This window comes from Nerophis ophidion, linkage group LG12, assembly GCF_033978795.1.
Source record: "Nerophis ophidion isolate RoL-2023_Sa linkage group LG12, RoL_Noph_v1.0, whole genome shotgun sequence".
Lineage (NCBI taxonomy): Eukaryota > Metazoa > Chordata > Actinopteri > Syngnathiformes > Syngnathidae > Nerophis > Nerophis ophidion.
Genome location: NC_084622.1, coordinates 23,173,544 through 23,197,107, shown reverse-complemented (window position 1 = coordinate 23,197,107; position 23,564 = coordinate 23,173,544). Strand labels below are relative to the sequence as shown.

General features: G+C 40.3%; 1 protein-coding gene across 7 annotated transcripts in view; it reads left to right on the top strand.

Moving 5' to 3' along the window:
- The window catches only part of LOC133563136 (zinc finger protein AEBP2-like), an 84,277-nt gene extending 65,157 nt beyond the window's left edge, over positions 1-19,120 (top strand). Inside the window, exons 7-10 of one of the 7 annotated variants that reach the window (XR_009808997.1) lie at positions 3,191-3,304; positions 8,944-8,973; positions 12,039-12,213; positions 18,169-19,120. Coding sequence is in view for 3 of the 7 variants with exons in the window: in XM_061917098.1 (XP_061773082.1) it covers positions 3,191-3,304; positions 8,944-8,973; positions 12,039-12,147 (253 nt within the window). In the remaining 4 variants the exon portion in view is untranslated. Of the gene's footprint in view, positions 1-3,190; positions 3,305-8,907; positions 8,974-9,538; positions 10,255-10,291; positions 10,592-12,038; positions 14,834-16,462; positions 17,116-18,168 lie in introns of those variants that run through there. The other 6 variants (XR_009808998.1, XR_009808999.1, XR_009809000.1 and 3 more) reach the window with 6 other exon arrangements.
- The last annotated feature ends 4,444 nt before the right edge of the window (positions 19,121-23,564 follow it).

Below are 23,564 nucleotides of genomic sequence, written 5' to 3'. Positions count from 1 at the left end.
ATTCACTTCACTAAAGACAATAAGGCGACTGACAAAGAAGCTCCGATTGGTCCCTTGAGATACAAGGTTTTTCTGTTGTATCTACGCGGTTATGTGGTAGTTGCTAGGTCCTGCCAGGCGCGTAACAGCTTACTTACGGAACAAGTTACAATATCGCATACACTAATGTAAAGCATATCACCTAGGAACTCCAAAATTATTATCAGCTCAGTTTTGACCAAAATTGAGTTACTGGGTTTTGCCATTGGACGGGAGAACTGTGCAGTCGGTCTTTAGCATTTCGACAGCAGGTATGGCGCGAATGTGTTGAAATAAAAAGTGTTTCTCGCCTTCCTGTCTATCATTTTTTCTTAATAATGACCTGGCAGCAGCCAGTGTCATCTCACAAGGTCCTCAGGTGTCGTGGATGTCAATCAAGTGACCAAAGGGACGTCTTGGTGAAGATTGATGATCGCTCTTTTTTAGGTTTATTTTTTTGTATGCCTGGCTGGCGATCGACTAACACATCCTCCGCCATCGACCGGTAGCTCACGATCGACGTAATGGGCAATCCTGGCCAAAAGGCTCCCGGGAGGCAGATCCACAGTCCACAAAAAAAGCACGGCAGAAGTCATGAAGGTGCCACCCCTTGTCACACAGTCCCAAAGGGACCCCCACCTCAATGTGTAATGTGTCTTGCCCAAGGACACGAGGCGGCAGCTTGGATGGCAGAAGCGTGGATCGAATCTGGAAACCTCAAGTTCAAACCGAGCGCCGCCGCCCCAATAGCAGCTGCATAGCTTGCTGTCCTTTTGCTGACCTTTTTAAAGCATTTTTTCATATAACATTTTTAAAAAATATATTTTTTTCCCCGCTGCAGCCTGAACGGCTCCGCATGTGAACTACCTTCACGCCATCTCACCAAACGGACTGATTAAGAATGTCCATCCATCCATCCATTTTCTACCGCTTATTCCCTTTCGGGGTCGCGGGGGGCGCTGGCGCCTATCTCAGCTACAATCGGGCGGAAGGCGGGGTACACCCTGGACAAGTCGCCACCTCATCGCAGGGCCAACACAGATAGACAGACAACATTCACACTCACATTCACACACTAGGGCCAATTTAGTGTTGCCAATCAACCTATCCCCAGGTGCATGTCTTTGGAAGTGGGAGGAAGCCGGAGTACCCGGAGGGAACCCACGCATTCACGGGGAGAACATGCAAACTCCGCACAGAAAGATCCCGAGCCTGGATTTGAACCCAGGACTGCAGGACCTTCGTATTGTGAGGCAGACGCACTAACCCCTCTGCCACCGTGAAGCCCTGATTAAGAATGTGAATAAAATGTGAATAAGGTATTTGGCAGGGTGTCTGGCTTTGTGTGTGTGTGTGTGTGTGTGTGTGTGTGTGTGTGTGTGTGTGTGTGTGTGTGTGTGTGTGTGTGTGTGTGTGTGTGTGTGTGTGTGTGTGTGTGTGTGTGTGTGTGTGTGTGTGTATGAGTGTGTGTGTGTGTGTGTGTGTGTGTGTGTGTGTGTGTGTGTGTGTGTGTGTGTGTGTGTGTGTGTGTGTGTGTGTGTGTGTGTGTGTGTGTGTCTCAGGGGGCTCCAGTGATGACGCACGTAGTGACGAGGGGAATGCTGGGGGTGGAGACGGCAGAGGGAGGGGAGGCACAGTCAACTTGCTTAGCTCTTTGTTTCCATCTCCTGCTACCTGACTTTTCAGGCTTATGCTCACATACTCCCTGCTTTTTTTTGAGGGGGGGGGCTGCCAAGCAATTCATGAAGATTAGAACGTTTTAAAGGCCTACTGAAATGAGATGTTCTTATTTAAACGGGGATAGCAGGTCCATTCTATGTGTCATACTTGATAATTTCGCGATATTGCCATATTTTTGCTGAAAGGATTTAGTAGAGAACATCGACGATAAAGTTTGCAACTTTTGGTGGCTAATAAAAAAGCCTTGCCTGTACCGGAAGTAGCAGACAATGTGCGCGTGACGTCACGGGTTGTGGAGCTCCTCACATCTGAACATTGTTTCCAATCATGGCTACCAGCAGCGAGGGCGATTCGGACCTAGAAAGCGACGATTTCCCCATTAATTTGAGCGAGGATGAAAGATTCGTGGATGAGGAAAGTGAGAGTGAAGGACTACAAGAAAAAAAAAATGACGAGGGCAGTGGGAGCGATTCAGATGTTATTGGACACATTTACTAACATAATTATGGAAAATCCCGTATCTGCTTATTGTGTTACTAGTGTTTTAGTGAGATTATATGGTCGTACCTGAAAGTCAGAGGGGTGTGGCCACGGGTGTGGTGACCGCCAGTGTCTCTGAGGGAAGCCTCGTTTCTCGGCGAAGCAAAGGCCGCCAATGGGGCCGGGGTGAGTTTTTTTTATTCCCCCTCTTCCACAGTGGAAGCATCCCACGTTCGGAGGCAAGAGAGTCCGCAGCTGCCTCTTTGACAGGTGCATGAGGAGCGACGCAAGCTCTCCGCTCATATCTACGGTAAGAGCCGACTTATTTCCACAATTTTCTCACCGAACCCTGCCGGTTGACATGTGGTAGGGAACCATGTTCGCTTGACCGCTCTGTTCCATAGCTTCACCTTCGGGAATGTAAACAAGGAAACACCGGCTGTGTTTGTGTTGCTAAAGGCAGCCGCAATACACCGCTTCCCACCTACATCTTTCTTCTTTGACGTCTCCATTATTAATTGAACAAAATGCAAAAGATTCAGCAACACAGTAGTCCAGAATACTGTGGAATTATGCGATTAAAGCAGGCGACTTATAGCTGGGATCGGGGCTGGAACAAAATGTCCGCTACAATCTGTGACGTCACTCGCACACGTCATCATACCGCGACGTTTTCAAGAGGATACTTTGCGCGAAATTTAAAATTGCAATTTAGTAAACTAAAGCGGCCGTATTGGCATGTGTTGCAATTTTAATATTTCATCATTGATATATAAACTATCAGACTGCGTGGTCGCTAGTAGTGGCTTTCAGTGGGCCTTTAAGACATGGAGAAGAAGTGTCCTCTCCGGGCTGGAGTGTTACTCTCTGCAGTGTCAAAGGGCCTCTTAGTCCATCTCGCTCATGCTGGCCCATTCAAACATGAAGACCACTTCAACCCCTCCCTTTCTTGACCCCCTCCTCATCACAGCTCACCACATGTTCTCTGGATGTGTGTTTTTTCCCCCTGCAGCCTGCCTGACGTGTGGGTGAATGAAACGGAGCGATGTCAGCTGAAGACTAAAGTGGTGCACTTATCCCAGCTACCGCAGGACACCGCCATGCTGCTGGACCCAAATATATACAGGTGAGATGGTGTGAGGACTGGGCGTCTGCGTTACTAAATGCATGAACACATGTTTTCAATGTAATAATGTTGAGGAGCTGCGAGAACCGCCAGGGGGCACGCACCCTTGTTTCTGGCAGCTCGTTATGTGGTGACAACACATGTGTGTCACACATTGTCTGATGACTGCCGCTGCTTGTTTGAATAAGCAGAGTCGTCAAAAGGTGAGCTCGCTTTCAACCTAAGAGAGCAAAGTGTCTTTTGAAGATATTAGGCAATAATTGACTTAGTTCAGTTGAAGAGTACAATGGTCGATCACAACTTGGCTGTTCAGTCTGTCTGAGAAGTCGTTTCGCCTCTCATTTGAGCGAACTTGAGCAGTTCATGCTCGTGGACTTAGATAGGCAACATGTCTTTTAAAACAAACATAATAGTCCAGATGCAATACAGACACACACATATACTGTATATATATATATGTATATATATATATATATATATATATATATATATATATATATATATATATATATATATATATATTGGGGTGTGCGAATCTTTGGGTGTCCCACGATTCGATTCAATATCGATTCTTGGGGTCACGGTTCGATTATATATCGATTTTTTTCGATTCAACGCAATTCTTGATTAAAAAATGATATTTTTCCGATTCAAAAGGATTCAGTATTCACTCAATACATAGATTTCAGCAGGATCTACCCCAGTCTGCTGACATGCTAGCAGAGTAGTAGATTTGAAAAAAGAAGCTTTTATAATTGTAAAGGACAATGTTTTATCAACTGATTGTAATAATGTAAATTTGTTTTAACTATTAAACAAACCAAAAATATGACTTATTTTATCTTTGTGAAAACATTGGACACTGTGTTGTCAAGCTTATGAGGTGCCATGCAAGTGTAAGCCACTGTGACACTATTGTTCTTTTTTTTATTGTTATAAATGTCTAATGATAATGTCAATGAGGGATTTTTAATCACTGCTATGCTGAAATTATAACTAATATTGATACTGTTGTTGATAATCATTTTTGTTTCACTACTTTTGGTTTGTTCTGTGTGGTGTTTGTGTCTCCTCTCAATTGCTCTGTTTATTGCAGTTCTGAGTGTTGCTGGCTCAGGTTTGGTTTTGGAATTGGATTGCGTTGTTATGGTATTGTTGCGTATTGTTTTGTTGGATTGAATATTATCAACAACAGTATCAATATTAGTTACAATTTCAGCATAGCAGTGATTAAAAATCCCTCATTGACATTATCATTAGACATTTATAAAAATAATAAAAAAGAACAATAGTGTCACAGTGGCTTACACTTGCATGGCATCTCATAAGCTTGACAACACACTGTGTCCAATGTTTTCACAAAGATAAAATAAGTCATATTTTTGGTTCCTTTAATAACTAAAACAATTTGAGATAGGCGCCAGCGCCCCCCGCGACCCCAAAAGGGAATAAGCGGTAGAAAATGGATGGATGGATGGATGGAAATTTACATTGAGTTACAGTTACATTACAGTGAGTGCACACTGTCAATGGGAAAACGCTAATACTATAGGCACCGCTGGTCCTCACCCTCCTGGTCCAGACCTCCAGCTAAAAGCCAGTGCATGCTCTTAAAGGGGATTTGCATTTTTTTTTTTAATTTTACCTATCATTTTGCCTATTATTTAATGCATTCTAAGTCTTAAAATATGGCAAATACCAGGTGGCTAACAATGCAGCTAAAAGGAGTACAGTATTCCGTCCATAAAGCCCTCTAAAAAAACCTCCAAAAAGTGGCAACAATATTCCATTTAGATCTCGTGACCTGAATATTTACCAAATATTATTGATATTATTGTAAGCGCTAACACAGGGAACTACTTTTAGCGGCGCCGTGCTCTAAGAGCGCTAACTAGTTTATGATGCATCGCCTCTGCGTTAATAAGTGTTAATTCTAGATAATAAATCATGTCTCTCACCTGGATAGTAGAAGGTTGTGGAAATACACCCACAACTTGGTCAACTTTGACATCCAACTCAGACCCGCAGATGATGAGAAAAGACGCTTGTTTGCCTCACCAATTTTTTTTTTTTACCTGTTTGAGAATTAGGATTACCGCAAATTTCATAGTGTACACTGCTACATTTTTACTACACTCTCTGCGGCTTATAAAACGGTGCGGTTAATTCATGGATTTTTTTTTCCGCTGACGGCCGTAATGCAAAAAGTAAAAAAAAAAAAAAGAAGAAGCAAAGAAACTGAATAAGTGTGTAATCGTTTGTGCTATGGAGCCATCTTTTGGACAAGATGGCTCATTGCTGCACTGCTCTTCTTTTTAGAGCTTTAAACCGGAAGTAGAAGTGCCGTTCCGTCACCATTTTTTTTTTCCTGTTTGTGAATTAGGATTACCGCAAATTCCATATTGTAAACTGCTACATTTTTACTACACTCTCTGCGGCTTATAAAACGGTGCGGCTAAAGATACTGAATAAGTGTGTTATCGTTTGTGCTACGGCGCCATCTTTTGGACAAGTTATAGCTTGGTATAGCTCGGTTGGTAGAGCGGCCGTGCCAGCAACATGAGGGTTGCAGATTCGATCCGCGCTTCAGCCATCCTAATCACTGCTGTTGTGTCCTTGGGCAAGACACTTTACCCACTTGCTCCTAGTGTCACCCACACTGCTTTAAATGTAAAAATTAGATATTGGATTTCACTATGTAAAGCGCTTTGAGTCACTAGAGAAAAAGCGCTGTATAAATATAATTCACTTCACTTCACTTCACATTATTGCAATCAGTTGATAAAACATTGTCCTTTACAATTATAAAAGTTTTTAACAAAAATCTACTACTCTGCTAGCATGTCAGCAGACTGGGGTAGATCCTGCTGAAATCTATATATTGAATGAATACAGAATCCTTTTGAATCGGAAAAATATCGTTTTTGAATCGAGAATCGTGTTGGATCGGAAAAATCGATATATTATTGAATCGCGACCCCAAGAATTGATATTGAATCGAATTGTGGGACACCCAAAGATTTGCAGCCCTAATATATACGTACGTGTGTGTGTGTGTATACGTTAGGTCAGGAAAAAACACAGAGGCTATTTTATCCCTACAAGCCTATTTTGCAGTTTTCCATAAATGTGAAATAGCCTTTGTGTTTTTCTCTGACTTAATGTATATTCCACTCCACCCCGGTATTGAGCATTGTATAACGGATAAACCACAGAAACCTCGATATATATATATATATATATATATATATATATATATATATATATATATATATATATATATATATATATATATATATATATATATATATATATATATATATATATATATATATCTCCATCCATCCATCCATCCTTCTTCTACCGCTTGTCCCTTTTGAGATCGCGGGGGGTGCTGGAGCCTATCCCAGCTGCATTTGGGCAGAAGGCGGCGTCCACCTTGGACAAGTCGCCACCTCATCACAGGGCCAACTCAGACAACACATTCACACACACACACACACACATATATATATATATATATATATATATATATATATCCATCCATTTTCTACCGCTTATTCCCTTTCGGGGCCGCGGGGGGCGCTGCCGCCTATCTCAGCTACAATCGGGCGGAAGGCGGTGTACACCCTGGACAAGCCGCCACCTCATCGCAGGGCCAACACAGATAGACAGACAACATTCACACTCACATTCACACATATATATATATATATATATATATATATATATATATATATATACGTACAGCTGTATATACATACATACATGTATGTATTTGTATATATGTGTATATATAAATGCATGTGTAGATATATATATATGTCTGTATGTATCAATAATGTATATATGTATTTTGTATATGTATTTAAATATATATATATATATATATATATATATGTATACACAGATAAATGCAGTTTTATGTACATATATGCACATGTCTATACATACAGTTTGTATTTATATACACACGTATAAGTATATATGTATATGGCCAAAACCTGGGACACACCTTTTTATTCAATGTGTTTTCTTTATTTTCATGACTATTTACATTGTAGATTGTCACCGAATGCATCAAAACTATGAATGAACACACGTGGAGTTATATGAAATAACTGAAAAGATGTTTTATGTTCTAGTTTCTTCAAAATAGCCACCCTTTGCTCGGATTACTGCTTTGCGCACTCTTGGCATTCTCTCCATGGGCTTCAAGAGGTAGTCACCTGAAATGGTTTTCACTTCACAGGTGTGCTTGTTTGTGCGTGTCTAGCTATTCCTCGTCCTGCAGGTTGATACTTGTTAAAAAAGAAAAAATATCACTTTCTTTGTCACCATGGAGGCGAGGATTAGTAGTTTATAAGTAGCTAAAACACTGTGGATGGATGTTAGCTGCTAGCTACCTAGCCATATTTTATTGTTATTTTTTAGGCCAAAATCCTTCCATTCTCCATTTTCTGTTTTTCCCAGGTGTGCTTGAAGCTGTGTTCACACCTGTGAAGTGAAAACCATTTCAGGTGACTACCTCTTGAAGCTCATGGAGAGAATGCCAAGAGTGTGCAAAGCAGTAATCAGAGCATAGGGTGGCTATTTTGAAGAAACTAGTTAATAAAACATGTTTTCAGTTATTTCACCTTTTATTTTGTTAAGTACAAGTGCGTGTGCGAGTGTATACAATATATGTAAATTATCCTACTGTGTGCAAATGTGTGTATCCAAAGATTCTTGGCAATGTCCTCAAGATGACAGCATTTTAAGCTAAGGTTTGGCGATCACGTGGTCCAGTGTTTTTTGTGACGCTCTGCAATATAACCGTTACCATGGGGAGAACACCCTTTACACATACTCAGTGTCCGCCCTGAGATCGGTAGGTTGTGAGTTCAAACCCCGGCCGAGTCATACCAAAGACTATAAAAATGGGAGCCATTACTTCCCTGCTTGGCACTCAGAATCAACGGTTGGAATTGGGGGTCAAATCACCAAAAGTTATTCCCGGGCGTGACACCACTGCTGCCTACTACTCCCCTCACGTCAAATGCAGAGGACAAATTTCACCACACCCAGTGTGTGTGACAGTCATTGGTACTTTAACTTAACTTTTTTGTGTGTGGGAAGACCATTCAAACCCCAAATCAGGACCTAAACTGACTGATCACTGAATACTAAAGATGTGTCACACACACACACACACACACACACACACACACACACACACAAAGGCTGGCGTAAATGTAATCAGGCGTGAAGGCCCAGTAACTATTACTGCTGCTGCTGGACTCTGGTCTCATAGTTGAATATAATTCCTCAGTAAATTGTCAGGCTTGTCCCTTTTCATTAAGTATCCAACGGAATGAGGCCAATAATCCCTGAGTCAGTGAATGTATCAGTTGGATCATTAAACCGACATGGGAATGGACATAAAAGAGAGCAAATTTGAAAGGGGTTCGCTTTTTGCTCATTTAAACACGGACACAAATTCACTTCACACTGGAAATCATGTTTTGTTTTGTTTTTTTGAGAAATGTAATGTGATGAAATAAACTGTAACAGTTGGTATATTGTTCAATAATTTAATGCAGTTTGCTGTATTGAACTTGCAGGAGATGCTGACTTCTGAAAAACATTTGTCATTCCAGAGCACTTTCACAGAAGAGACTGAAGCAGAGGTAAGATTCACCTTCTCAGTATTAGTTATTTGTTTTAGTTACAAATGATTGAGTTGCAGTAGATCCCTGCGGACTTGCTGATTTTTTAAATTCTTCTTCTCGCTCTGTCTTTAAAGGCCTACTGAAATGAGATGCTCTTATTTAAACAGGGATAGCAGGTCCATTCTATGTGTCATACTTGATCATTTCGTGATATTGCCATATTTTTGCTGAAAGGCTTTATTAGAGAACATCGACCATAAAGTTAGCAACTTTTGGTCGCTAATAAAAAAGCCTTGCCTGTACCCTTAGTAGCAGACGATGTGCGCGTGACATCACGGGTTGTGGAGCTCCTCACATCTGAACATTGTTTATAGTCATGGCCACCAGCAGCAAGAGCGATTCGGGCCGAGAAAGCGACGATTTCCCCATTAATTTGAGCGAGGATGAAAGATTCGTGGATGAGGAAAGTGAGAGTGAAGGAATAGGGAAAAAAATATATATACAGCAGAGCGATTCATATGTTATTAGACACATTTACTAGGATCATTCTGGAAAATACCTTATCTGCTTATTGTGTTACTAGTGTTTTAGTGAGATCAGAAAGTCATACCTGAAAGTGGGAGGGCTGCGGTGACCGCCAGTGTCTCTGAGGGAAGCCATAAGGAGGAGCCAAGAAAGTCACAGCTGCCTTTTTGACAGCTACAGGATGACGCAAACTTCCGCTCAAGTCTCCGGTAATATCACAATTTTTTCATCCAAAAACCTGCTGGTTGACATGTGGTAGAGAAACATGTTCGCTTGACCGCTCTGTTCCATATCAAGGCTACACAACAAACAAAGGAACACCGGCTGTGTTTGTGTTGCTAAAGACAGCTGCAATCCACCGCTTTCCAACAACAGCATTCTTCTTTGACGTCTCCATTATTAATTGAACAAATTGCAAAAGATTCAGCAACGCAGATGTCCAGAATACTGTGTAATTATGCGATTAAAGCAGACGACTTTTAGCCGTGAGTGGTGCTGGGATAAAATGTCCACTCCAACCAATAACGTCACAAGCACGTGTCATCATAAGCGTCATCATTCCGTGAACTTTTCAACAGGATACTTCGCGCGAAATTTAAAATTGCAATTTAGTAAACTAAAAAGGCCGTATTGGAATGTGTTGCAATGTTAATATTTCATCATTGATATATAAACTATCAGACTGCGTGGTCGCTAGTAGTGGCTTTCTGTAGGCATTTAATGTACATACTGTATGTGTAAAGACATTTTTCTTATAAGTACTCACTTTAGCATCACTAAAATCATCTTTCTCTCTCACATGTGTCCTCAGCCTTTAAGGAGCCGTTTCTGGACTTTTTTTAATTTTTTTTATTCCTTGCCCTCAGAAGTTTTGTTGTCATGTGAAAAACTTTTTAGGGGACTATTTAAAGCTGTGGACGGGAAACAATATCAACACTTTGTTCTCATCAAGAACGAGGAACCTCTACAACATGGATTTTAAAACAGGAATATTTAGATGCCCTATGGTAAAAAACAATGTTTTTTTGCAACCTTGTCTCACAAGAATTTTGTGTTTTATGTAAATTACATATGCAAATTATTTTTATAAAACAATTGTCCGTATTGTGAATGTATTTAAGGACTTTGAATTACTGCTATAAGCTGTGTTAATTGTCATAGAGCAGGGGTCACCAACACGGTGCCCGCGGGCACCAGGTCGCCCGTAAGGACCAGATGAGTCGCCCGCTGGCCTGTTCTAAAAATAGCTCAAATAGCAGCACTTACCAGTGAGCTGCCTCTATTTTTTAAATTGTATTTATGTACTTGCAAGCTGGTCTCGCTTTGCTCGACATTTTTAATTCTAAGAGAGACAAAACTCAAATAAAATATTAAAATCCAAGAAAATATTTGAAAGACTTGGTCTTCACTTGTTTAAATACATTCATTTATTTTTTTACTTTGCTTCTTATAACTTTCAGAAAGACAATTTTAGAGAAAAAAGACAACCTTAAAAATTATTTTAGGATTTTTAAACACATATACCTTTTTACCTTTTAAATTCCTTCCTCTTCTTTCCTGACTATTTAAATCAATGTTCAAGTAATTTTTTTTTTTTTATTGTAAAGAATAATGAATACATTTTAATTTAATTCTTCATTTTAGCTCCTGTTTTTTCGACGAAAAATATTTGGAAAATATTTCTTCAAACTTATTATGATTAAAAATCAAAAAAAATATTCTGGCAAATCTAGAAAATCTGTAGAATCAAATTTAAATCTTATTTCAAATTATTTTGAATTTCTTTTTTTTTTTAATTCTGGAAAATCTAGAAGAAATAATTATTTGTCTTTGTTAATAATATATCTTAGTACAATTTGTTATATATTCTAACAAAATGCAGATTGGATTTTAACCTATTTAAAGCATGTCATCAACATTCTAAAAATAATATTAATCAGGAAAAATTACTAATGATGTTCCATAAATTCTTTTTTTAATTTTTTTTAAAAGGATTCAAATTAACTTGTTTTCGTCTTCTTTTTTTCGGTTGAATTTTGAATTTTTTAAAGAGTCGAAATTAAAGATAAACTATGTTTCAAAATTTAATTTTAATTTTTTCCTGTTTTCTCCTCTTTTAAACCGTTTATGTGTTTTTTTTCATCATTTATTCTCTACAAAAGACCTTCCGTCAAAGTCAAAAAAATGTACGACAAAATGACGGTATGTATATATATATATATATATATATATATATATATATATATATATATATATATATATATATATATATATATATATATATATATATATATATATATATTTATTAAAGGTAAATTGAGCAAATAGGCTATTTCTGGCATTTTTTTTAAGTGTGTATCAAACTGGTAGCACTTCACATTAATCAGTATCCAAGAAGTAGCTCTTGGTTTCAAAAAGGTTGGTGACCCCTGTCATAGACACTTTTTTTGGTCTTTACATTTTCTGTGTGTGAAAAGTCTTAACAGTATTGCTATTTATACTCACAGTATGCAAAAGTTGAATGTTTTTAACCTGTATAAAATATTTACACGTTACAGAAGCAATAATTCTGCTGATGAAATACCGGGCAGCTTGCATACGCCTCTTTTCAAATCATCCTTGGCAATCTGTGTGGTTTGCATGTCTACCCCACCTCAAAGTTCCTGAAAGTGATATATTCCAAACACCCACAAAAAGAGCTTCGGATTCTGCAACGACCCCGCTTGTCACGAGGTACTTTTCCAGGGAGTTTGGGATCAAGGGAAAGTTATTATAATTTTTTTTTACTTGGGTAAAATGGGAGGAAATGTGCCTCGGTGTTTCAAAATTCCAGGTAAATGAGAAAAGTTTGTGCTCCGAAAAAGGGGAATAGACCTCAGAAAAGCTGGTGTTCGCTCTTTGCATTGTGGGCTGAGGTCTGAATGTTTGTTGTTTACATTGCTGAGTTGGGCAAGCAATAATAAAATGGACCATGTAAAAAAACCAAGGAACCATACCAAAGCTACCCTATTTTTCGGATTATAAATCACTCTGGAGTATAAATCGCACCGGCCAAAAATGCAAAATAAAGAAGGAAAAAAGCATATATACGTCGCACTGGAGTATAAGTCACATTTTTGGGGGAAATTTCTTTGATAAAACCCAACACCAAGAATAGACATTTGAAAGGCAATTTAAAATAAATAAAGAATAATGAACAACAGGCTGAATAAGTGTAGGTTATATGAGGCAGAAATAACCAACTGCTATGTTAACCTAACATATTATGGTAAGAGTCGTTCAAATAACTATAACATAATAGGGGTGTTACGGTACACAAATATTTTGGTTCGGTACATACCTCGGTTTAGAGGTCATGGTTCGGTTCATTTTCGGTACAGTAAGAAAACAACAAAATATAATTTCTTGGGTTATTTGTTCACCAAATTTGCAAAATCTTCCACCAAAAATATTTTTCTTAGTGGAATATTTGATTTGAAGTAATGGGAACTTTGGATAGGTCAATAATTCATAAAAACATTGATTTTGATTCAATATTATGTTTTGAGCAATGACAGTTTGAAAGGAAAAAACAGCTTTGTTTTATTAGTCAACATTGCAACTTTTTTTTAATTACTTTTAACCTTCAAGCTTTTTTATTTCACTTTTGTTATGTTTTTGTTTATTTTAATAGTATTTTTAGAATATGCCGTGGGCCTTTAAAACATTAGCTGTGGGCCGCAAATGGCCTCCAGGGCACACTTTTGACACCCCTGCTATAGATAATAAAACATTAAAGGGGAACATTATCACTATTTCAAAAGGGTTAAGAACAATTAAAATCAGTTCCCAGTGGCATGTTGTATTTTTTGAAGTTTTTTTCAAAATTTTACCGGTCTCCGAATTTCCCTAAAAAAAGCTTTAAAGTGCTTGATTTTTGCTATTTGCGATGCCACTATCCATTTCCATGTGACGTCATACAGTGCTGCCAATGTAAACAAACAATGGCGAATACCACAGCAAGATATAGCGACAATAGCTCGGATTCAGACTCGGATTTCAGTGGCTTAAGCGATTCAACAGATTACGCATGTATTGAAACGGATGGTTGGAGTATGAAAGTATTGAAGAAGAAACTGAAGCTATTGAGCGAATAGCTATTGACGCTATTTATAGCCATAGCATGGCCGAATAGCTGCGTTAGCATCGCCGGTAAAATGTGCGGACCAAACGATCAGGACTTTCGCATCTTGTGACACTGGAGCAACTTAAATCCGTCGATTGGTAAGTGTTTTTTTCGCATTAAATGTGGGTGGAAGGAAACGTAATATAGTTGCAAATGCATCTACAGGTTATCCATACATCTCTGTGCCATGTCTGCTTTAACACCACCGGTAAATAGCATGTTAGCATCGATTCGCGTAGCATGTTAGCATCGATTAGCTGGCAGTCAACATCAACAAAACTCACCTTTGTGATTTCTGTGACTTTATCGTTACAAATGCATCTGCAGGTTATCCATACATCTCTGTGCCATGTCTGCTTTAGCACCGCCGGTAAAAAGCAGGTTAGCACCGATTAGCTCGCAGTCACGCCGCGACAAAATATGTCTGATTAGCACATAAGTCAACATCAACAAAACTCACCTTTGTGATTTCGTTGACTTTATCATTGCTAATGCATCTGCAGGTTATCCATACATCTGTGTCTTGTCTGTCATCGCCGGTAAAATGTGGAGACACTCCAGCACATTCAATGGGTGTCTGGCGGCAGACACTTTCGCATCTTCGGGCCAGTGGTGCAACTTGAATCCCTCCCTGTTAGTGTTGTTACACCCTCCGACAATACACCAACGAGGCATGATGTCTCCAAGGTTCCAAAAAATAGTCGAAAAAACGTAAAATAACAGAGCTGAGACCCAATGTTTACAAAGGGTTGAAAATGAAAATGGCGGCTGTATTACCTCGGCGACGTTACATTCTGACGTCATCGCCTCCAGAGCGATAAACAGAAAGGCGTTTAATTCGCCAAAATTCACCCATTTAAAGTTTGGAAATCGGTTAAAAAACTATATGGTCTTTCTTCTGCACCATCAAGGTATATATTGACGCTTACATAGGTCTGGTGATAATGTTCCCCTTTAAATCTGATAAATCAATGGATAAAAAGCAGAGCCTGGAGACACATGCGCGTTTATCATAACTCTCTCGCTCTCTCTGTCTCTGTCCTCCCTCACCAATGCAGTTGCGTGCACAATGTGTTTGGTTTTTAACACCTTCTTAACCCTGAACGTACATTGTTAATATACGCAACCATAACTTAAAATGCCGGACATTTGAGGCATTTAAAAAACTCTGCCCTGACAGCCCCGCAAAAGAGGACATGTCCGGTGAAAAGAGGACGTATGGTAATTCTATCCTAGCCCAGTCGCTGCTAGCATGCTAGCAAAAGAGGACATGTCCGGTGCTAGCAGCGACCAGGCTAGGATAGACTGACCATATGTCCTCTTTTCACCGGACATGTCCTCTTTTGCGGGGCTGTCTGGGCGGAGTTTCTTAAATGCCTCAAATGTCCGGCATTTTGAGATTTGTTTACGCTACTTAATATGTCCGTCTGGAAACTCGTTCGGTACACCTCGGCACCGAACCGAAACCCCTGTATCGAAACGGTTCAATCCAAATACACGTCCTGTTACACCCCTATAACATATAAAACATGCTATACCTTTACCAAACAATCTGTCACTCCTAATCCATAAATCCCATGAAATCTTCTTCCTTGATGTGGCTTCTAAACAACTCTGCCAACTCCAAAGGTATGCGCCGCTTCCTCTTGTCCTTTTCTGCTGCATATTTCACTACGTCCAGCTTGTAATCTGCACTACATGATTTCCTTTTCAACGCCATTTTTGTACAGCCCTTCTCACTTTTTATAATTTACCGCCAACGTTGAAATGATCCATTTTAATAGCTACGGCAGTAGCATATAGCAGTTAGCATCCCATGACCCACAATGCACTTCGGCCATGACCCTCCCCTGCCGAATTCTTATTGGTTGACTTATGTGTGATGATTGCTGACACTTTCTTTGTCTCTTCCGCGAATGAGATAAATAATATTATTTGATATTTTACGGTAATGTGTTAATAATTTCACACATAAGTCGCTCCCGAGTATATATCGCACCCCCAAACTATGAAAAAAACTGTGACTTATAGTCCGGAAAATATGGTAACTTGTTTCAAAGGGTTGACACATTGACAAAAGAAGTTAATTCAGTGAAATCTATCCATATTTATTTTTATTTTTATTCAGCCTTTATTTAACCAGGTAAAAATCTCATTGAGATCTAAGATCTCTTTTCCAAGGGAGATCTGGCCAAGAGGGCAGCAGCAAGGTTTCATTAAAAACACTAAACAACACATAAAACATCAAATGTACAACATTAAAACTTGCTCATATGACATATGTGCATGCAGACAAGGTAGACTGCAATCCTTTCACAGAAGCTTTCAACTCATTCAGTGTAAACAAGGGTTTGAAGTTTAAGATTGGATTGTAGGTTATTCCAAGCCTTCGCTGCTGAAAACCTAAATGCTTTCTTGCCCAGTTCAGTTCTTACTTTGGGGACCACAAATTGCAGAACATTCATTGAACGAAGATTGTGACTTCCTTGTTTCTTTGTTAAAAGATAAGATGGAGTGATACCCAGAAGGGTTTTGTAGATGAACACATACCAATGTTTGAGGCGTCCAGTTAACCATTGAGTATAAGAGACAATTGTGAGTAAGTTGGTGATGGATCTCAGCTTGTGGAGACAACCAGCAGTAGCATTCATGTACATCACCTCTCCATAGTCAATAACAGGTCAAAAGGTTGTTTCCACCCATTTCTGTTTCACAGTAAAAGAAAAGCAAGACTTGTTTCTATAATAAAATCCCAGTAAAAGTTTCAGGGTTATTTTTTTTCTTACAACATACTGAATGTGCTCCTTAAAACTCAAGTCGTCATTGTGGAGAGGCGGAGCCGACAAACCAACGGAGCGGCAGGGCACGCTGGAGCCTGGCCCAAAATGGCGGCAAGGAGGCGGAGGATGCGAGCGAGAGGCGAGGCAGGGTGTGCCGGGAGCGACGCCACAATCAAGTTCAGGTGCGTGGATCGCACACCGGCACACAATTGATATATCTCCTAACTATGTATAAAAGGGGAGAAGGAGGAGAGAATGAGGCAGAAGGAGGTGGAGAACACGCAGTACCTGCAGCGCACGAGCGGCAACGACGCGGCCGACTGAAGGACACGGAGGAGCGAGCAGCGGGAGCGGCGACGGCGCAAAAGACTTTCTTTATTATTTGGAGGGGCACGCGCCATCCCCCCCCCACTAGGTCCAGCCAGCGCCTGCAGGAGTCGGCATTGCTGTCGGCTGCTTGCCGCGAGCCCGGCCAGTGCGCCCACGAGAGCCCACAGGGGGTCCTCCTCCCCCGTTTCCAGTGGTCCAGCTAGGTTGGGCGCCAAATGCGACAGTATGTCGCTGTCGTGCGGGTTCCACTGACCACCAAGGAAGGACATTGCTTTAGCAGGTTTGACTCTCATTTATTTTTTCAAATAAAGGACGTTTTTTGCGCCATCGTCGCTAGGAGATATATTAATTGTGTCCCAATGTGCGATCCACGCACCTGAACTTGATTGTGGCGTCGCTCTCGGCACGCCCCGCCTCGCCTCTCGCTCGCATCCACCGCCTCCTTGCTGCCATCTTGGGCCGGGCTCCAGCGTGCCCTGCTGCTCCGTCGGACCGTCGGCCCCACCTCTCCACAGTCATAAATTAGAAATCCTAAATATTTAACCCTTGTGTAACGTTCATATTATTGTTACTCAGCCAGTTTGCAAGTTTGGTGGACCCTTTGCATTTTCTTGCTTTTAATGCCTCACAATCAAACACTTTTATGTTAAACAACTGAATAGATGTTTACCTTATCCCAATAAACATCTGTTCAGTATTTTAACACAAAAGCATTTGATTGTGAGGCAACGGGTCCACCAGACCCACAAACGCTGGCTGAGTAACAACAATATGAACGTTGCGCGGCAAATTTCTCTGCTGGTTTCTGCATCCCACAGGGATTCTTCTTTTGTGTTTCTGCACCTGCGTTTCCCACACCAGGTTGCAACATTGTTTGTCAACACTGTCTGCTCTCATTTTCTCACACATTTGACCTTCTGATGTTCTGTGTACCTACACTCCGTCCTCCTCCTGTCTAGACCTGATGTGTGTGTGTGCGTGTGTGCGTGTGTGTGTGTGCGTGTGTGCGTGTGTGTGTGTGTGTGTGTGTGTGTGTGTGTGTGTGGTACACAGAACATCAATTTCCACATTTCTATTAGCCCCGGGTCCAGCGGACCCGGACATCTTATATGTAATATAAATGTGTAGGGGTGTGTGTGGTGTGTGGTCATTAAATATGTATTGTGATATATGTTCTTTACATAAAATGAGCCAAAGTCAGTGAGTCTCAGTTTGAAAAATTAATTGTATCATTTTTCTTTTAATAAAAAAAGAAAACGGGTCCCACAGACCCGAACATCACACAAGGGTTAAAAGAAGATACTAAGACAATGTGTTAGTGTCATATGATGACATCCATGGAACAAGTGATTTAAAGTACCGGCTGCCATGGTCCTAAGCTTATCTTGTTTTTATACCGGTGAACATTTTCAGAAGTCCGTAAAAGCTCAAGAACGAACCAACTTCAGGCGACTTCAAGACCTGCAAATGTTGCATCAGAGAGAGAAGACTCATCATTTCAGAGACACGTGGTCAACACACCTTGACCATTATCACTTTTTAAATACTTTGATCACATGGTACTTCTTCTCCAAAAGGAAAATTCATTTATTTTTGAGCTTACAGATCATGTAAAAAGACACCCTATTTGTTTCTCTAAATACAGTGTAATGCAGGCCTGGGCAATTATTTTGACTGGGGGTCCAAATTTAGAGAAATAAATGTGTCTGAGGGCCAATATATCTATCTTTAGGAACACTAATACAGAACCTCAAAATAATGTCTGATTGAATGCTAAAAAGGTTTTGACAGACCGTCTTAAAAAACGGAATGGAATTTTACATTTTTCTAGGAACAATAAAACACTGAATATTGACAACATATGGATGATAGTCTCTTGCTGTCGTGCGGGTTCTCAGGACCACCAAGTAAGGACATTGTGGTGCAGGTTAGACTTTTTTTTATTTTTCAATAATAAAAAGTCTCTACGGTTGCTTGAATATATTACTTTTGTGACTATATCAAAATGTACTTTCTCATTTCAAAAAGTTTGTTTACGTAGAGCCAGCCTAGATTTCAAGGCAGTATCGCTGACTTAAGGAGACATTGCTGATTGCAGGCCAACATGAGTTTGGACAAGGAGTCCTGCTTCTGGCAGGAGTGTGCATGAAGGTCAAGGGCAGCGAACGCACCACGCAGTGCAGGGAGGACAGATGCAGAAACACTTAGTTTCATGCCTGCCATTTTTTTTTTATCATGTTCTGTTTGTGTTGTGTTGTTGGCTCGGTCCTCGTATTATCTTTTAACCTGCCCATTGTGCAGCACTTTGGCTACCCCTGTGGTGAATTTTAAATCTGCTTTATAAATAAAGTTGATTTGATTTGCAGTCTTAATTCAATCAATTAATCAATCAATGTTTACTTATATAGCCCTAAATCACTAGTGTCTCAAAGGGCTGCACAAACCACTACGACATCCTCGGTAGGCCCACATAAGGGCAAGGAAAACTCACACCCAGTGGGACGTCGGTGACAATGATGACTATGAGAACATGATACTGTGAAAGATCAATCCATAATGGATCCAACACAGTCGCGAGAGTCCAGTCCAAAGCGGATCCAACACAGCAGCGAGAGTCCCGTTCACAGCGGAGCCAGCAGGAAACCATCCCAAGCGGAGGCTGATCAGCAGCGCAGAGATGTCCCCAGCCGATACACAGGCGAGCAGTACATGGCCACCGGATCGGACCGGACTCCCTCCACAAAGGAGAGTGGGACATAGAAGAAAAAGAAAAGAAACGGCAGATCAACTGGTCTAAAAAGGGAGTCTATTTAAAGGCTAGAGTATACAAATGAGTTTTAAGGTGAGACTTAAATGCTTCTACTGAGGTAGCATCTCGAACTGTTACCGGGAGGGTATTCCAGAGTACTGGAGCCCGAAATGAAAAAGCTCTACAGCCCGCTGGAGCTAGACCGTGTAGTATTTTATACGTAAGTAGTAAAACCTTAAAGTCACATCTTAAGTGCACAGGAAGCCAGTGCAGGTGAGCCAGTAGAGGCGTAATGTGATCAAACTTTCTTGTTCTTGTCAAAAGTCTAGCAGCCGCATTTTGTACCAACTGTAATCTTTTAATGCTAGATATGGGGAGACCCGAAAATAATACGTTACAGTAATCGAGGCGAGACGTAACAAACGCATGGATAATGATCTCAGCGTCTTTAGTGGACAGAATGGAGCGAATTTTAGCGATATTGCGGAGATGAAAGAAGGCCGTTTTAGTAACGCTTTTAATGTGTGCCTCAAAGGAGAGAGTTGGGTCGAAGATAATACCCAGATTCTTTACCGTGTCGCCTTGTTTAATTGTTTGGTTGTCAAATGTTAGAGTTGTATTATTAAATAGAGTTCGGTGTCTAGCAGGACCGATAATCAGCATTTCCGTTTTTTTGGCGTTGAGTTGCAAAAAGTTAGCGGACATCCATTGTTTAATTTCATTAATTGAGATAGTCAGGATTTTTTTTTTCGTTGCCTTTTTGGACTCACACAGTACATGTTCCAGTGTTAAATAAGGCCTAAGTGACAAATCATATAAGGGTCACACATTTGGGTGTGGGCTTGCACGCTCTTGGATGCCTCTGTTTGAGTCTGTGTATGTTGTGACGTCACCGCACTTATTTAGACGTCACTCACAGCCAGACTGGGAGGAGCTTCAGTTAGGGACAAACACAAAAAAGGTGAGAAAGTTGTATTTTGATTTGGCATGTGCATCACAACATTGACGTGTGACAAATTCTGCTAAAATAAGATGAATCGATCGACCAGTACGTAGGTGTGCCTAATGTTATGACCGGGTGAATCTATACTCCGGGTACTCTGGTTTCCTCCCACCTCCAAAGACATGCACCTGGAGATAGGCCCCTCCCACCTCCAAAGACATGCACCTGGGTATAGGCCCCTACCACCTCCAAAGACATGCACCTGGGGATAGGCCCCTCCCACCTCCAAAGACATGCACCTGGGTATAGGCCCCTCCCACCTCCAAAGACATGCACCTGGGGATAGACACTTCCCACCTCCAAAGACATGCACCTGGGGATAGGTTGATTGGCAACACTAAATGGTCCCTAGTGTGTGAATGTGAGTGTGAATGTTGTCTGTCTATCTGTGTTGGCCCTGTGATGAGGTGGTGACTTGTCCAGGGTGTATACCGCCTTCCACCCGAATGCAGCTGAGATAGGCACCAGTGCCCCCCGTGACACCAAAATCGGTAGAAAATTTATATATATATATATATACTTTTAATTTTCCTGAAGGAATCAATTAAGTATTATACATCTATATATATATATATATACATATGTTTATATATATATATATATTTTTATGTATTTATACATATATGTATGTATAAACGCGTGTGTGTGTGTGTATATATATATATATATATATATATATATTTGTTGGCTGTGGTGTCCACCCTGTCCTCAATGTCCAGTTCGGTTGCGATCCGCTTGTTTTCCAGGTGGATGTTCTGTAAAGTGTTGGGTTGCGCTTTTTTGTATGATTTGGTGATGCTTTTGTCTCGTTGGGAGTTTCCTCGATTGAAGCCAACAAGCAAACCGTCAACTTCCTCGACGTCACTTTCAACCTGAGAAATAACAGCTACCAACCATTCACGAAACCCAACACAACACTCCAATACGTGCACCATGACAGCAACCACCCACCCACCACCACGAAAAGAATACCTACCGGAATTAATAAAAGGCTATCGATGCTGTCATCTAGCAAAGCTAAATTCGACCAAACAACCCCCCCGTACCAGAAAGCACTTGATGAAAGCGGATACAACTTCACCCTCACCTATGAACCCACTCCAGGAAACCAACCAAAAAAGAGCAGAAAACGAAACAACAATATCTGGTACAATCCGCCATTCAGCAAAAACGTCTCAACCAACATCGGCCGCAAGTTCCTCACTCTGATCAACAAACACTTCCCCAGAGGCAACACCGTAAGAAAAATATTCAACAAGAACAACATTAAATTGAGCTACAGCTGTATGAATAACATACAACAAATCATTTCAAACCACAACAAAGCAATTGCAAAAGGACTGCCCACCCCCAGACTAAACGACTCTGAAACCAATAAGGAATGTAACTGTCGCAAGAAACCTGATTGCCCTCTCAACGGAGGGTGCTTACAGACATCAGTCGTTTACCAAGCAAAGGTAACACGCAAGGACATTAACACATCCGACACGTACGTAGGATTAACCGAAGGAGCGTTCAAAACCAGATGGAATAATCACAACGCCTCCTTTAGAAACCAGACTTTGCGGAATTCTACAGAACTCAGCAAACACATTTGGAAACTCAAACACAATAATGTTGAGTATTCAATAACATGGCAAATTCTTGCATGCAGCACACCTTACAACAGTGGTAATAAATGATGCAACCTATGCTTAAAATAGAAACTGTTTATTATATATCATCCAGATCTATCATCCCTGAACAAGCGCAGTGAAATCATTTCAACATGCCGCCACAGACGGAAACACCTCCTAGATAACACATGAGCCAATCACCGCACCCTACGCCTGCCTGTACCCACCCACTCTGTGCCCTATACAAACCATTGTATGTGAATGCTTCCATTAAAATCTCCTGATGATTGAGGGAAACCCTCATGAAACAGTTCTGTAGAGACGAAGTAGTCTTGTGATTTTTCCCGCACCTACATATTGCGCTCTACCACGGTATCGAGCACTATTCTCTGGATAATCCAATCAAGATATATATATATATATATATATACAATAATACTCGGTGGTGGAGGCTGAGCTCTCAGCTTAGTATGCCATCATGCAAAACATACAGTTTGCAAAACCTACTATATAAAAAAGGAATAATGGGAAAGCAAAAATTGAGGATGTACTTTTAAAAATAATCGTGGTTAAAATGAAGACTTTAAGCTTTTGGTTCTCAACCTTTTTTCAGTGATGTACCCCCTGTGAACATGTTTTTAATTGAAGTACCCCCTAATCAAAGCAAAGCATTTTTGGTAAAAAAAAAAAAAAAGAGATAAAGAAGTAAAATACAGCACTATGTCATCAGTTTCTGATGTATTAAATTGTACAAAATATAAAAATAACTAAAAACTTGTTGAAAACTAACCAAGTGATTCGATTATAAATGCCGATTTCTACACATAGAAGTAATCATCAACTTAAAGTGCCCTCTTTGGGGATTGTAATAGAGATCCATCTGGATTCATCAACTTCATTCTAAACATTTCTTCACAAAAAAATAAATCTTTAACATCAATATTTATGGAGCATGTCCACAAAAAAATCCAACTGTCAACACTGAATATTGCATTGTTGCATTTCTTTTCACACTTTATGAACTTGCATTCATATTTTGTTGAAATATTATTCAATAAATATATTTATAAAGGATTTTGAATTGTTGCTATTTTTAGAATTTAAAAAAAATTCTCACGTACCCCTTGGCATACTTTCAAGTACCCCCAGGGGTACGCGTACCCCCATTTGAGAACCACTGATTTAAACCAAGATGAAATGGTTGGCAACAAATCATTTCTGAGGAGTCCAAGTGTTTTATTAGATGTTTGCATTAACTAAGATGTGCGGCACACAAACAACAATAAAGGACACAAATAATATTGAAGTCAGTTTTAAGATTTTAAATGAGTGTGAAAATCCCTCAGTTTGTTTGTCATTACTTGCACTAATTGTCACCTGTCGTCTTTAACAACATGGCCGCTGCGACGCTGATGAAGCTAATATAGAACAGCTGGGCCAA